The sequence below is a fragment of the Kogia breviceps genome, chromosome 10, assembly GCF_026419965.1.
Source record: "Kogia breviceps isolate mKogBre1 chromosome 10, mKogBre1 haplotype 1, whole genome shotgun sequence".
NCBI classification, from domain to species: domain Eukaryota; kingdom Metazoa; phylum Chordata; class Mammalia; order Artiodactyla; family Physeteridae; genus Kogia; species Kogia breviceps.
In genome coordinates, this window is record NC_081319.1 from 87,564,469 (window position 1) to 87,581,589 (window position 17,121).

General features: G+C 45.2%; 2 protein-coding genes across 11 annotated transcripts in view; one reads left to right on the top strand and one right to left on the bottom strand.

Moving 5' to 3' along the window:
• The window catches only part of CARMIL1 (capping protein regulator and myosin 1 linker 1), a 326,341-nt gene extending 310,985 nt beyond the window's left edge, over positions 1–15,356 (bottom strand). For 5 of the 8 annotated variants that reach the window (XM_067006576.1, XM_067006574.1, XM_067006577.1 and 2 more), the window contains exons 1-2: positions 14,452–15,356; positions 10,050–10,147 (exon numbers count right to left, since the gene is read on the bottom strand). In XM_067006576.1, the coding sequence (XP_066862677.1) occupies positions 10,050–10,147; positions 14,452–14,491 (138 nt within the window). In that variant the 5' untranslated portion in view covers positions 14,492–15,356. The remainder of the gene's footprint in view (positions 1–10,049; positions 10,148–14,451) is intronic. The other 3 variants (XM_059077575.2, XM_059077574.2, XM_059077573.2) reach the window with 1 other exon arrangement.
• LOC131764413 (cytidine monophosphate-N-acetylneuraminic acid hydroxylase) overlaps positions 1–17,121 on the top strand; it is a 285,608-nt gene that overhangs the window by 92,770 nt on the left and 175,717 nt on the right. The window lies entirely within an intron of this gene.

Genomic DNA, 17,121 nt, shown 5'->3' on the forward strand with positions numbered 1-17,121 from the left:
AGGGACTCGCCAGGGAAGATGGGGCTCCAGGAGGAGCTGCTCGTGGGAGGAGAGCCCAAGGGTCCTCGTGACCTGGACACACCCCCTCAGGGGTGGGGAGACAGGGAAAGGGTAAGGTAGTGGGAAGAGAAGCAAGAACTACTCTGCAGGTGCAGGTGCGGTGGGGAAGGACCATGCCACTGAAGAGATGGATGTTAGCTACACAGGTGAAGTCAATTGCCTTCAGAACTGCCTGAGAGAAAAAGCAATGTCTCCTTTCCTTGTGATACTAAAACATCTTCTAAGACACCAGACGAGCTGTACATGCATATTGGCTTAGGGTTCTTCTTAGCTACATTTCATCCAATGAAAGCGCCATGGGCCTCATCAGTTGCACACCTGCTCAGCTACCATTTATCAGAGCCTCAAGGACCCAAGGTAAGAAAGTCTTGAGACCAGAGCAAAGACCAAAGATCTAACTTGTATAATGCAGTCTCACATCAAGCTGGGGTTCAGCCAAGAAAAAGCTGTGGCCGATTCAGCAGAAGCCAGGGCCAAGCAAGACCTGGGACTCCGGAACCCACCAGCAAACACCAGAGCCACAGGACTCCTTGCCTGCAAACATACTCCAGTAGAAGACAATGACGCCATCCACCCAGGCAGACTTAAAAGGGCCCTAAACTGCAAGGAAAACGTTTGCCTCAGGAGCTAGGGTCCAGGGAGTCCTTGCCTAAGAAATATAAGGACCTGAAAAAAGAGATCCAGCCATTCTGCTAAGCAGACCTTTCAAAAGACAATAAAATTAATGAGGTGGAGGAATTATTCTCTATTGAGACTTCCTGAATAACAATCAGGTGAAAAATACATCCTTTAAAAAGTCTGTCAGGCAGCAATTCCACTGCCAGGAATTTATCCAAGAAAAATAAAAGTGAGGATGTGTCACTTATAAGGCAAAATACTGGAAGCAACCTAACTATCTCATTATAAGTGTTAGATAAATTATGGTATACTTCTCAAGTGGGCTAATAGAGTGCCAGGCAGAAATTCAAAACATTATATATATATATACACAGATATATAATATATATATAATTGTCATGGAAAGCTTTGACCTCAAAAAGTAAAATTTAAAAGTAGGTTACAAAATAGGACTCAGGATTCCATTTTAAAAACAGATCATATAGTTTATGTATATTAGCATAGAAAACATTTTTCCAATGATTACATGCAGATTGATAGGACTAGGTGATGCTTCAATTTTTCTATCTTATATTTTATAACTTTTTAGTAATGCAAATAGCATAGATACTTTCAAAATTTTAAGAACAACAAGAAGAAAACTTTTACTTGGCCAAAGCAATGTGCAGCTGGTACTCTTCGCCTGGCCGACTGCACCCACGGACCAATGTTTCCTACAGAGTCTGGAGAACGTTCTGTGATGCCACACACTGCATTCCCCCCTTCAAGAGGCACAATCCACACAAGCCCATTAAAGACTCTGAGAAAGTCTGTTTAATTCCGTTTTAACAGTGCTCGCCAAACATTTGCAATCCCCAAACACCTACGGCTTATAAGGCTCACTGGTAAAGTAGGACGAGTCCAAAGCAAGGCGATCAGAACAGTGAAAAGCCTGAAAGCAATGTCCTCCAAGGATTAAGATTTGTAGGAAGTGAGCGTATTTCGCCTGAGGACTGAAAGACCAAGGGGAAACATAACGGTCTTCAAATACCTGACCCGCACTCATGTAGGAGGGAGCAAAATTGTCCTATGATGTTCCAGTAGACTACGTTACAGTGAATTCAGAGAAGTTACTGAGAAGCAGGTTCCAGCCTGAACTAAGACAGGGCTTTCTGAGCTTCTTGCTTTTCCCATCACCAGAAACACTGAAGCAGAAAGTGGATACTCAGCTATCAGGAGTGCTACAGAAGCAACTTCTCATAGGCTAGGGTGCATGGTTAGATGGCTACAGGAGTCCTCCAGCCTCAAGATCTTCTGGGCGGCAATCAAGAGGGGCCAGGTCTGAAGAAACTTTGCCCCAGAGTCAGCTTAATCCAATCTGTCCACACCAGATCCGGTCTGGAGGACACGCCTACTCAGCCCAGTTGATGTCTGTAAATGTCTCCGGAGACCCCAAAGCCCAGGGATCAGTAGGAATGGACACACCTGCCTCCTTAGTGGGAACTCAGCACATTCATCTCAAACCCTTGCCACAGGCTGGAGATGCTCTAAGCACAGTTCAGGGCATTTGTACAGCCCTGCTTCTACTTCTAAGAGGACTTGCTGTGCACCCAGCGTGTCTAAAGAGACAAAGATACCTGCTGGCCAAGGCTCACCGAGAGATAATGTTTTCAAAAAAGAAAAATTCTCTCCCAAACAACCAAGATGAAGGAAAGGACCCAATGGGTGAAAGTGAACAGACTTTTATGTAAACACACGCACACACCCCCCACCCCAAGCATCCTTCTTTCCTCCCTTTATTTTACCCCTCTTTTCTCAAAGAATTGGGGAAAGAGAGAGAGAGAGAAAGTGTAATAGGGCACAGGAAGATTTAGACAACAATAGGCCCCATATATACCAATCCAAATCCTTGTATTCTGTTCAAAGACAACAAGCTTTTTAGAAAGGGGGAGAGAGTTCCATCCTTCATCAGATTTTTGTTGCATTTTCAACCTACCTTAACAATAGATATTAACAGCATTTCTAATGAAATGAAACATAAAGGTGTTACAGTAACCTTTCACTAAAGCCTTTCTGTTTTGTTTTCTCTGTACCTATTTTACACCATGAAAAATGAGTTCTTCCAATTCATGGCGTATTCTAGTTAGATATCCCAGCTCCTCCTTGTCCAAAATGCCCCCTTCACAAGGCTCGAATACTCCCTCTCCTCCACCAGGGTGTACCTAAATGCCCCTTCCCAGGGTGCCTAAATCCCAGAGGCTGGAAAAGAGTATGTTTTTAAGAACAATGAAAAGTTACACCAAGGCTGGTGTATGTTCAACTGCTTCTTGCCCAAGGTCATTTGACTCACCTAACCCAACTACAAAAGAAACTGGGGCAGATGCAGATGAGAAAGTAGAATGTAAATGCAGCTCAGGTAACAAGTTCAAGTTGGCCAGAACTGTCTCCTGGAAACATGTGCCCAGAGCCATAACCTGCCTCCAACCCCTTACCCAGAGATCAGCGGGAGCTGACTCCAGTTCTGAGTTGGGGAAAATTCTGATGTACTCAAATATGGATTATTTTATTTTGAGTTTCCCAGAACTTTTGCCAGGACCCTTGGCAACAATGTGTGCCCTCTGATACCTACTCCTGAAGATTGTTTCAATGTTGTTGCTGTTTTCTAAAGCTCAATTTTCTAGTCATGTAACTTCACCCAGGTGCTTTGAAAATTACCTATGCACTGAATTGTAAGTGATCCTTAAAAGTTGAGGCTCCTAAAGTTCCACAAAGAGAACTGTTCAAATTACCCAACAACTGGTACAAGAGCCTCCTGCAGAGGGAAGTAAACCCGGAGGCCTAGAACAACGATTTTCCAATAGCATTCTTCAGAAGCCACTGCAATCTACAAACATCTGATGTGAATTTCATTCTTACTTCTATTTTAACTGCTGGGATAAAACACAAACACATGATTTGATGTTACACCAAATTTAACTTACTGGAGATCAACAATGAGATAAGCTTCGTTGTCAGCATACCCCACTTTTGTGCAGAACTCAGGATAAAGTGTCTCCTGACATCTCTATTTCCTTAGAAAGCATCCTGAGATTGCAAAAGTAGCTATTTTTAAAACTGTGACATTTGTACTACTTAAAGGGTAAATAGGGAGTCTCTCTAACAAAATCCAATCTCTCCTCTATTTGTAAGTTATGTTCATCAAAACAGCCTCACACAAATCAGATTGGGTTTATACTAGTATTTTGGATTTTAACTATAAACTTGCAAAACACACTTACACTCCTAAAATAACACTATTTTATTGGTCCCATGGAAAATTATGTGTTTTAAAAGGGTACAACTGATTTTTAAAAAAAAAAAAAGTCTGGAAACCATTGGCTAAGGTTGATGTCACCTGAAAGTAGCTGCAAAGCGTAATTTTCCAGAGTGAATATTTGTCTGAGAAGTGACTATGCCGTGGGTCGTGCTGCTGAATCAAGTTAGGTATTATAGACAGGGGAATTAGGAAAATATTAAACAGACTAGCCACAGAAAATGAGCATGGCCTCGTGTAAAAGAACAACACTATCCATATCAGAGACTGAGGTTTAAACCAATTCCTGACTATGTGGGCCAGATGCTTACAAAACTTTTAGGTGAGAGATATTCCCTTTTCAATGCATTTTTAAAAAATAAACAGGTAGGGGCTTCCCTGATGGCGCAGTGGTTGAGAGTCCGCCTGCCGATGCTGGGGACACGGGTTCGTGCCCCGGTCCGGGAAGATCCCACGTGCCGCGGAGCGGCTGGGCCCGTGAGCCATGGCCGCTGAGCCTGCGCGTCCGGAGCCTGTGCTCCGCAACGGGAGAGGCCACAGCGGTGAGAGGCCGCGTACCGCAAATAAATAAAAAGGTAGGAGTAGAGTTTATATTTTAATGAAAGACAGCACTGCCACCAAAATATTCTAAGGATACATGTTACCCCAAATAACGTCCTTTTACTTTTCCTCATCTTCAAGTTAACTTAGTTATTCCAATCAAGCCAAATCCAGATGCTCGAAAGTTATAAATAAATAGCCAAGCAAGAGAAAATACATTAAAGAGATTCAGGTTAACTTTCCAAAAGAAAATAAATGAACGGTGGATGAAGTGTTTTCAAGGGAACAGGTGAACAAACTGACATGGTTACCTTTACATGCCATTCCTCGACGTGCTCGGTCTAATAAGAAAGGGAGTCCTGCGTCTGCCCCATTTTAAGAGGCATGTGGAAGAACAAGGGGTTGGCAAAGATGATTGAACCCAAATTCCAAAGTGAAACAGCAAAAACAAAGCTGAGACCAGGAACGGATCTGCCACACACTTCAGAGGCGCTATTCTGGAGAGAGAGACACATTCCTCTCCTGCAGACTAGCAACAGCAGAAGCGTGGGTGGGGGCCCTTGCTTTCCCTTGACAACATTTTTTTCAACCATTAGTCCTCAAAAAAAAAAAAAAAAAACAAAGGCCAGGCAATACCAAATTGCCTGGATCACACATGCATTGCTGGTAGGACTACACAATGATTCAGCCATTCTGGAAAATGGAAAATGACGGCTTCTAAAAAAAAAAAGGGCAATTCCTATACAAACCCACAATTATACTCTTCGGCATTTCAAAGGGAGAAAGGGAGCCTTATTTTCACACCAAAATCTATAAACAAATATTTATATCGGTTTTATTCCTAAGAGCCCCAAACTGGAAACAACTTACAAGTCTGTCAGTGCGTGAACGAAGTGTGGTACCTCCATACCATGGACTCTACTCCTCAGAAACAACAACTAGGGACTTCCCTGGTGGCTCAAGTGGTTGGGAATCCGCCTACCGATGCAGAGGACATGGGTTCGGGCCCTGGTCCGGGAGGATCCCACGTGCCGCGGAGCGGCTAAGCCCGTGTGCCACAGCTGCTGAGCCTGCGCTCTAGAGCCCGCAAGCCACGGCTGCCGAGCCCACGTGCCACAACGGCTGAAGTCCGCGCGCCTGGAGCCCGCGCTCCGCGGCAGGAGAGGCCACCGCAGTGAGGGGCCTGTGCACGGTGTGAGTAGCCCCCGCTAGCTGCAACTAGAGAAGGCCCGCGTAGCAGCAAAGACCCAATGCAGCCAAAAATAAATAAAATAATTTTTTTTAAAAAAGAAACAACTAAAAAGGAACAATGGATACACACAACTTCGATCAATGTCCAGGGAATTATTAGAAGCCAAAAGAGCCAATCCCAAAAAGGCACATATACTGTGTGATTACACTATCCAACATTTTTGAAGTGACAAAATTACGGAAGGAAGTGGAGAACACAGCAGGGGCTACCAGCAGTCAGAGAAGTGGTGGGTGTCTGGGTGTGGCCCTGAAAGGCAATGTGAGGGATCTCTATGGTGACACAAATGTTCTGCATTTTCCAGTATCAGTGTCAACATCTTGACTGTGGTCATGCCCCACAAGTTTGCAAGATAGAGGAGACTGGATAAAAAGGGTACAGAGGATCTCTCTGCATTAGTTCTTATGACTGCAGGTAAACCTACAATTACCTAAAAATGCAAAGTTTAATGGGAAAAAAAGTGTAAATTAAATTACACTTTAAAAAGTCCAGGTACTACAAAACTTGGGTGGAGATTCAAGTAGCAAATGGGAGGAAGGACTAAAAGTCTAGAGAACACAGAATCTCCTCCTGATGACACCCCCGAAAGACAACAGAGAAAGGCAGTACAGCAAAAGATGACATAGTGCCAGTGTGTGGCTTGCGGCAGACCTGCCCACCACTTAGATAAAAAGTACAGGCCAGGGACTTCCCTGGTGGTCCAGTGGTTAAGACTCCGTGCTTCCACTGCAGGGGGCACGGGTTCGATCCCTGGTTGGGGAACTAAGATCCCACATGCCGAGCAGCACAGCCAAAAAAAAAAAAAAAAAAAAATCCCAAAAATGTACAGGCCAAAGAACTGTCCGCCAGGAGGACACTCCAAGTGACAGAGAGCCTGTTCTAGTCTGTTCCATGTTCCCTTTAACTGTTCCCAAAGGCACCAGCTTGGACCTGTTCCATCCCAGTTTCCCGAACTATGGTCAGTAGGGTCTCTAGCCTTATAAGCTTGAGAAAGACAGTATACTTCCGCTCATTCTGAGAAATCTACTACGCACAAAGGTGTACTAAAGGCTCTGAGTCAAAGCCATGCAGTAAAGATGCTGGTTTATCCTGGCTTACCACTTGACTGTCAAACTTGTTTGACCACAGAACACTCTTCCTCCAACATCGATTTCTGATTTCACTAGACCAGTGCATACCTTAGGAATGTGAGATCTCATCAGGTGCACTCCATCCAGCTTAAAAGGTACCACAGACTATAAATAATTATTGGCCTTATAGTGAACTAAGCTCAATCCCTCAATAAAGGCAGTGAATACTTGGGCATGGAAAGAATAGGCATTTTCTGTGCCACTGAAAAAACAGAATGCACAAGCCTTTGGTTCTTTCTGCTGTATCATCTGTTGGGTGTTCATCATGTGCTAGGCATTGTGCTAAGCAGTGTTAAGACATATTCCAGTTAATCTACAAAGAAACCACACACAAATAGAAGGTCTGTTTCATTAGAGAAAGGAATTGAGGCTGAACAATGTTATAAAGTGGCTAGGCTGCCAGTGTGAACTAGGCATGACTCAAGGTCCAAGGCCTTAACCGCTGAGCCCTACTGCCTCCCTAAAAGAGGGGAGGATAAAGTTCATGTGATGGTCCTTAGAAACAGGTGGTGGGAAGAGACCTGTTCAACCAGTCCCAACTTTCACCTGATCCCAATTGCAAGAAAAAGAATCAGCTTTGCCCAGACATTCTCCACCCCGTACCCCTTGCTCCAGCTGTACTTGGTATTTGCCTCTAACATGCTAAGCTCTCTCTGGCTTCCCAGGCATATTCTGTTTCCTTTGTCTATAACATGTCTCTGCTCTCTTCCCTCAGTAACCCTTATTCATCCATTGGGTGTCAGTTTACCTTTGCCTTCTTTCTGGAAGTCTTCCCTGACCCTCAGGCCTGAGTCAGGGGTTCCTCCCATGTGCCCCCAATCATCTTGCTCATAGCACATCTCAAAGCACTGCCTGTAGAGATGTTTACCTCCCAACTCAACTCTGAGCTCTGACTCCCATGAAGTCAGAATCTTATGTCCATCTTGCACATTTGGCACATGGGAGAGGCTCAACCAGTGTGGAACCGAGCAATGTATAATGTTATCAATCCATCAGTCAAATCCACACAAGGGAGAACTAATCCTTCTAAAGTCCAAATCTTCCTGAAAGTTTGCAACCACTGAACAACAAGCCAAAGGGTATTTTCTTTCTATTTTGAGCATAATGGGGAAGTGGATAGGCTCTGAGTGAGACAGATCTAGGTTCATTCAACTCCAGGCTCGGTCATTCATCAGCTGGATGACCTGAAACAAGCTCCTTTAGCCTCTCCAAATCTCAGTTTCCGCAAATACAGGTGTAAACAGTGCCTACCTCAGAGGGCTGCTGCTGGAGCGAATACAGCAATGCATAATCCAGTGTCCAACAGAGGCTGCTGAACAAACATTAGCTCTTATGACCATGAAAAGGAAGATGAAGATAGACCCTCTACAAAAGATAAGCTAGGAATAGCGTAAAGTCTCAAAGTGTGAAAAGAAGGAACCAAGTCCTATATAACACACTCCCAGCTTTATAAGAAAGGACACTAAGAGTGCGTGGGGCGGGGGCGGGGGGTGGCACTTGGGGAAAAGGAACAAGAAATAAAAATTAGGACAGAAATACTTTCTGAAGACCTAATGTACAGCATGTTGGCTATAGTTAACAATAATATACTTTATATTTGAAATGTGCTAAGAGACTAGATCCCAAATGTTCTCCCCCCACACACACAAATGGTCACTAAGTGAGGTGGTGGGTATGTTAATTGGCTTGATTGTGGTAATCATTTCACAATGTATACGTATATCAAAACACCACATTGTACACCTTAAAAATTAATAAAAGTTAAACATATAAAATTTAATTTTAAAAAAAAGAACAGAAATACTGACTTAAGCCAATTCAGGTATACCCTATTTTACTGAACTGACAGACAAAAGAAAGTCAGAAATGCAAATTTTAAGGAAATTCCCAATGTTTTAATTTAAGTAACTGAATTTCTCTAAATTCAGAAACTCGAAAATCAACGACTTAAAGAAGCTTAATTCATAGACCATCCTGCTCAAACCTGAAGCTTGTCAAACCTTGAATATTTCTATTAACAATTCCTGCCCCTGCAAGTAAGGAACAGGCAAGACAAGTTTACCCCAAGCCACTAGAAACTGCTCAGATTCCAGAGTTGGGGAGATAAATGCTTAAATTCAAATACATTTGTAATTTGGTTACAACCTTAATCAACCCCAGCTGACATTAAGAGCCCTCCCACAACATCTTAACAGTAAGTACCAATCATAACTATTCTTTAATGGTGCCAACTTTATTACACTGGACATGTAAATTTGTCTTTGCAGTTTTAACTTTGCAAATTTTACTCATGGCATGGGTTTATGAATACTACTCTGATGAGATTTATTTTTAAATACTCCAGAAGTGTGGGGGCGTGTTCTCTACTTTTGCATATGTTTAAAATTTTCTAATGGTAAAAAGATAAACAAAAAGATGAAACCAAATATTCTCTTCAACAAAAACACAAACAAGGTGTATTTACCTAAGCTTAAATTAAGGTTTGCCACAGTTTCAACACAGAAACCACTAAAACACCACAAAAGGCTTTTCACCTCTCTAAAGGTACAACTCAGGCACTGACAACTCCGTAGCAATCCCGGGCTCAACAAGGGCCAATCCCTTAGCCCCCCAGCAACTCTTCTCAAAAGCCAGAGGGAGGAGCTGGCCTTTCCCTCCCAAACACCAAAAACCAATTTTAAAAGACAAATGTTTTCTTCACCTTCTCAGACCATCACCCAGAGATGGCTGCGGATATAACATTTGAGAAAATTTAATAATTAAACTGACATAGGAGGAGTTTAAAAAAATTCATCTCAAGTCCTCGCAAATAAAATCAGATAATCAGCCACAACAAAGATAATAAGCAAGCTCCCTTTAACATCCAACTTTGAATAAATTGAAAACGGTCTCTAGGAGATGACCTAGATGTGGGTGACTTTACAACATTAAGAAAGACAATTTTTAAAAACTTCAGTCTCTAAAATTTAAATTAACCCTACCTTTAACTTTCAGTGGACAAATATTCCAACTAACCTAGGACAAAATGGGCATCAGAACTTTTGAACAAAATATAAAACACAGAACCAGTGCTGCATGAAAATGAGGCAATCAAAACAATAGAGGGGAAAAACACTTTTACTTCCAAACTTTTTTTTTTAAGAAAAACATTAATACTTACCAGCACTTTGTTTTCAACTTTGTCTCCCTTCACTTCCAACTTTACTTTCTTTTTCAATGCAATCTTTATCTCTCTGCCAATAACATCCTTTATGCTTTCTGAAAGAAAGGAATAATTTTGTTATACTCTTTTATTAATAAGAGAAAAGCATTGGGGAGGACAACATTTGAAGGAGCATTTTTGGTTGTTTTTATTTTTTATTGTTGTCTTTTTTTTTCTTTGTAGTTTTCTTTTTTTGTTTGTTTGTTGTTGTTGCTTCTTTTAACAAGCCTGATAGTTATTGGTCACCACGTATTTGATGAATACCTACTTTGTGCCTTGGACCATGTGCTCAGATGCTGAGGCAAATATAAAAGCATATGATATAATACCAGTCCATGCAAGGCATGATATAATCTTGCCGGGCAAAGAGGATAAGCACACACAAAGAAAAAAAAAAAGAAGCAAGGTCAGGCAGTAGCATAGAGCACTATATTGCAGGCACCATAGTGCAGGCAGGCAGACCATAAACACAACAGGAATTCATAAAATCCCTTGGCTGGTTACCTCTGGCCCCCAGCAGACTCTGTGTTCATGACAGTGCCATAAACATATTATCATTTTCTAGGAGTGCCTTGACATGAAGGTTGGGAAATATGACAAAGAACAAGAACCGGCCCAAACAATTTAGTCAGGGTGTTCCTGGCTGTCTGTCCTTTCAAAATCTTCATACCACCACATCCCCGAAGAGTGGTCAAAGGCGGAATTGAGAGAGAAGGGGAGACTTGAAAACTTGGATGGTAGCGGGAAGGCCCTTCTAGGACTCCCGTGAGGACCCCAAACTGAACAGGTCCCAAATCAAAGTCACTATTTTCCCTGCTCCTCCTCTGGCCCTTAATGAAGCTAGAAATCTTGTTTATCTCCAACTCCATTCTCTCAGGGAGCCAGTTACCTACTCTCCTAGGACCACCTCCTAACAGCTCCTGACCCGTGGGCTTGATCCTGCATTCAGGGCCTCAGAATCTCTCACCGAGACTAAGCCTACCACCTCCAACCTATCAGCCCCTGTAGCACACCTCCCAGAGAACTAGAGAGACCCTTCCAAAGCCACAGATCTGATCATGTCCCTCTTGCTCTATGAGTCACAGTCATTTTTGGATGAACCCAAACTTTGCAGTAGGTCACTCAAGATCTTTCACACTTTTCCAGCTTAACTTTTCAGCACACACCCAATTATCTCTATCCTCTCCATCCTTTACACCCCTAGGATCCTGTATATATTATTCTCTTTCCTGGGCTGCACTTTCCTTATTCTCCTGCTGGTTAGATTCTACCTTCCTTCAAAACGTAGCAAACTCCTTTATACCCCCACCACTCTGAATTGTGTATTATAATCATTTTGGTTTATTCATATATTCAACAAATATACCTAGAGTGCCAACTACTCTACTAGATGCCGGGCTAGAGATGACCCCTGCATTCCACAAGTGCTTCCTATCTAGTGGAGGATTGTAAGCCACTAGACGGATTGATGTCACTAGATGAATCTGCACTTACTACCATGAGATCATGGACAAGAAGATACATGAAGGTTTCAGGGAGGAGGGGACCCTTGAGCTGAAGCTTGAAGGAGTAGGAAATAGACCACTGGTTTCCAAAGCACAGTGTACAATACAATCCATTGGGGTGCAGGAAGAAAACAGAATTTCTACTTCTACTTGCAATGTGTTTCAGTTTGTTTTAGATTCCACACACTAAATGAAATATGCATGCAGCTTAATAAATATATGCTTATTAAGGGGTGATCAAAATATTCTTATTGGAAACCCACCACAAAGAGTTTAGAGCCACTCAGATAAGAAGAGTGAAGGAAGGGAGGATAGGGCAGTGCCAGCAAAGAGAAGGGCATGGGAACAAGAAAAGTTACAGTTTGTCCAGCGAACAGCAATGAGGTGGAATGTTGGCGGGGGTGGGGGTAGGTCAGGGAGCTCATTGCACGGGGAGTTCTCTAGGCAGCTCCTATCTTATCAGAACTCAAAACGGGTACGGGCTACTCGTCCCTCCCCTAAAAAGAACTGTGGGAAATGAGCAACTGAAAGTGATTTAAGAATATATACACAAAGAAAAAGATGGGAAAGTTATATACCCATAGGTCAAAAGTAGCTATCTTGGAGTGGTAACATGGGTGACATATATTCTCATTCTTCTCTGCATTTAAATGTTTAAAATAAAAAGCCTGTATTACTTTAATAATCAGAAAGATACACCACACATGTTTTAAATGCCTTGGGGGATTAGCTTCAGGGACTATATTGAGGTTTTCACGTGGTTGCCATTTTGAACTGATGAGAGCAGAACTCCTGCAAGCCCTTGAAATTAGAGACTAAAGCAGATGCAGGAATTTCCCCTAGCCCAGGCCAATTAGACCATTTAAAGGCCCAGAAAAATCATATTGGGCCTATCACAAAAACATTTGTCCCTTGTTTGAAAGATATGTGAGATTGGCAGGACACGATAAACAACAAAAATTCCATTTCTAGATAAGGGTTAAATTCAACTTTTAAAATATACCAAAGGATTTCTTTTGAGCACCATCAATATAGACCAGGTACCTTATTTCCATCCTATCCTTCATCACCCTTTTTCCTGGGTAATTACCTAAACTTTTCACCACCAGGCTCAAGGACAACTAATTAAATACTCTGCCCCCTTCTTTAGTTATCCTTATCCCCTGGCCAGCCAGGCAAACCCTCCCCTAAATTCTCTTTCTCAGGACCTCTGGAGGCATCTTCAGAGGTTCTGTGTGTTGGTTTCCTTCCTGGAAGGGTGTTGGAAAGATCTCAGCCTCCCAGAACTGGATGGACCACTCACTCCCAGTGGACTCTACAGGGTTGGGGAGAGAAGGGGCATGATTGGGGGGCAAGGGGGGTAAGACTTTATACCCTAAATTTGGTAGTTAGGTTTTTTTTTATTCCACAAAAGCAGAAGCTTCCATCTTCCATACAAGCCTAGCAACAGCTTTTTTACATCTAGTTTCACCTGCTGAGTTAACAGTCACTAATGGAAGAGCACACACAAACTCCTCCGAAGTATATTACTAATAAAAGGTGAAACAGAGGGGCAAATTCCTCAGATGCAGATGAGTGGGCGGTTAGAACTCTTGTCAGGACCGATTAAACATCATCTTTTTTTTTTTTTTGCGGTACGCAGGCCTCTCACTGTTGTGGCCTCCCCCGTTGCGGAGCGCAGGCTCAGCGGCCATGGCTCACGGGCCCAGCCGCTCCGCGGCATGTGGGATCTTCCCGGACCGGGGCACGAACCCGTGTCCCCTGCATCGGCAGGCTGACTCTCAACCACTGCGCCACCAGAGAAGCCCAACATCATCTTTTCTGAGCTGTAGGCTGTGTGGTGTGCCAAGGATGCGACAGTAAGGAATATAGGTCACTGGGGCTCAAAACACACACGCACACAGAAACACATACCTTGTTACAATACAACATGCTACACACACGCTTAAACGCTTGGTTTTCCGAACAGTCTTCCCCCCAAACCTCATTTGAGCTCTGCCATTGTAACCTTCCACTTAATTAAGTTAAACCCCAAGACAAAATATTCACCCCCCCAAAAAAAAAACCCTCAAGGGACTCAAACAATGGGTCACCTTGCACAGGGTACCACACACGGCTTCCCTAAGAGATCCAGGATCGGGAGAATCGGTAGGTTAATCATTACTGAAATAAGGCTTTTTATCATTAACCCTCAATTTCCTGGCCCGAGTTTGCGTCAGTCCTGTAACCCTTTCGCTCCCAGTTCGCTAGGCGAAGCCACGCCTTGCTAGGCTCAGTCATTATACCGGACTAGCGTCCCCCTCCCCCAAGTCTGTACGTCACAGGGGCACCTCCCGCCGGTTATTTCCTGGGGACAGGGTGGTCCTGGCACGTGCCAGAGGCGACCCACTGTGCGCTCGCCAGCCGTCCCGGTGCTGGGCTTTCCCGGACTTCCCGAGTTGGGGACACTGGGCTGGGCGCTGTAAAGGATTCTCCTCGCTTCCAGAACTCCCCAGACCCTGGCAGACCTCCCCCTTCCTCCGCCAACCTGGACCCCCGGTCGCGGCGGAAGGAGCCGCCTGGGGGGTGTTCCAGCGGCGCAGCAGAGTGTGCTGCCGGGGCTCCCGATTCCTCCCCGCGCCGGCCCTCTCCGGACTCGGCTTTGCAAGCGGTCAGATGGGAACAAACTTCCCGGCGCCCCCCAGCGACCCTGCCCGACAGCACTCCGGCCCCAGAGGCGCCGGGACTTCGCAGGACGCACGGGAGGGCAGAGGTGGGAAGGGCGGTGGAGGTGAGGGGGAGGTGGAGGTGATGGTGAGGGGGAGGTGAGGGGGACGCAGAGGCAGAAGGAAAATCAACCACCGCGCGACTCTTACCTATCAACTCCCTGGGCAGCTCGGAGCTCTCTTCGGTCATGGTGGCCTTCTAGGTGCGGGGGTGCTGCAGGTCCAACTCTGATTTACAGCTCCCCACCCTACCCTGAACCCCTCAATTTCTTAGAGGCAGATGCAGCTTGCAAATGGGAATAGGCAAGAAAACGGGGGCGGAGATAGAATTTTGCCGCGCCCCCCGCCCCACCAAAAAAAAAAAAAAAAAAAAGAGTTGCAAATTCGAGGTGGGTTTGCGGCTGCTGCTACATGACGCCTCCTTGCAGTTCCTGGCGGCGGAACGGAGACCCGGCAAGATTGGGAGCGGGCGCGGGGCGGCTGCGGCTCGCGGCGGTGCTGCTTCGGCAGCTAGCAGCTCCCGCCCGGTTCCGGCGTCGCACCTACGGCCCTAGGTGAAGGCGGAAGGCGTGGGGAGAGGCGGGGAGAGCGGCGCGGGGCGGGGGACTAGGGTTTCCTCGCGCTCCTGCCGGGCTTCATCTGGGCGGGGGCAGCTTCGGCGCTCCTCCTCCTGCTTTTCCCTCCTCCTCCTCCTTCTCCTCCTCCTGCTCTCCTCCTCCAGCGTTTCCTCCTCACCTCGCGAGACCCGGCCTCCCGCGCCCAGGCTCACGTTCCCCAGCGTGGAGCGCACAGCCCGGAGGCACGCGGCGCGGGGCTGCGGCGGCGGGCACTGTGCCCCTCCTCGCAGCCTCCCTCCCGAACCGCCAAAGCCCTGCGTCTGGAGAGGGGGCGAGAGAGCCCGGGAGCCATCTGCTGGCTGCTGGCGAGGACAGCCGGGTGGGCCTCGGCTGCCCGATTTCCCGTCCCCACCTCCCGGCGGGCCGAAGGCGCCAGGGGATGGGAGGCTGCAGGCTCGCGCAGATTCCGCAGACCCGTCTGCACGGAAACCGGGTCTTTCTGGGAGACCCTCTGCACTCTTTCCTTTTTCAGCCCTCCCTGTGACTGCTGACATTTCCTCAACGTTATTAATTTTCCATTTCTGGGGAGCAGGAACTAGACGAAACCTGTAAACACTAACCATATGGTAAGAAAACACTTTTTTGTATGCTCAGCGGGCGCGCCGCCGCCGCCGCCGTTTCCCATCTCAGATACTCGAAGTGGGAGAGCGACCGGAAAATGCCTTTCACTCGCTGCGGAACCTCCTTTAACCCCAGGGCATATTCGGTCAGCTGAGCGTAATTCACAAAGGCCAGAATAAGCAGGCTGATAGGTCTGACGGACCTGGCCCAACTCCCTCCGACTTTCCCTGCGCTCCGCCCCCGGAGTGGTGGAGCAACTGGGCAACTTCTCGCCTCAACTGCTGCATCAGTGCCTGACGGCTGGGAATGCCTGTCGAATCAGGTTCTATTTCTAAAGGACGGAAGGAGGGGAGGGAGAAAAGGAAAGGGAATCCTACGCATTGATAGTCTGGTTTTAAACACTGCCGTCGACCTTGGATCCCCAAGAATCATCTTCAGCCTCTCCGCCAGGCGTTACCGTTAAGGCATTTACCAATCTGGCCCCTTCCCACTCTTACAACCTGACTCTCCAAAACTATTTGCTATTTGCTTTTCCCTTCCATTTAAGGTTATCTGATTCTTACCTATGTTTTCAATTCCAGCCCAATGTGTACCTTCTTTGTGAAGATTTTCCAGGGTTTTTCAAATCACTGTGATCCCTCTATTCAAAACCACTAGAATATATTGCCTAAAACACTATTTTCTAAGCCCAACCACACAGTGCCTTGTTTCATTACTTGTGTATTTGTCTAGTTTTACTACTTAACTCTTGCTTTGTTCCCTGAGTTTGTGTTTGTCTGCCCAACTAGACTGGGCGATTTAAGGGCGAGAGTTTATCTCAGACTTCTGAACCTCTTCAGATTTGTGCAAAATAGGTGTTCCGTAAACATTTCTTAACTTACTGGTTTTAGAGCTTTGGACCTCAGACTCCCTACTGTTTCTCAAATGTTGGCGATTTATTGAAGATAGACCTGTCCTTTACGCATTAAATATCTTTTTATGCAATAAATAAAATAAAAACAAATAAAATAAAATAAAACATCTCAAAACTATCTTCCATTCAACTGTGGGTGTTAAAGAGGATTTTTCTGGCACTTACCAATGAAGTTTCAGAAATTGCCCTGAAGGTTCCACACCATGTGGTAACTCGTGAAAATAAAGACAAAACTTTTTTCCCCCCTTGGCCTGGGGTGGTCAGAAGAATAAAGAACAGGCTGTATGGCATTCCTGTAATTCAGTGCTCCTTGGTGCCTTTAAAAGGAAGCTGGGGTTTCAAGGAAGAATCAAGTTTTTTCACTGGAGCAGGATCCTGATTGACTCCTACACCTCTGAAGGCATGGATTCAAATGAATCTCCTATATTAATGCTCAAAAATGACTGATTTTTGAAATGAAAATCATTTCCTTCCTGGGAGCAAAACTCAAGTATGTTTCAGAATAGCAAGCAGAGAACTCAAAGGAGCACTGTTTATAACACTGTAAAACCCAACAAGTGGTAAATGTCCCCGGCACAGGACAACTTGGAGTCAGCTTAGAGAATGCATTTTGAATTCCGAAATGTGCACTTGTTGACTGAAATCTGCCCACTCCCTCCAATGCTGCAATCTTTCCTCAGCATCTCTGCCCTCCAACTTCCATGCTTTTAAGTTTACCCCTGCCATTGT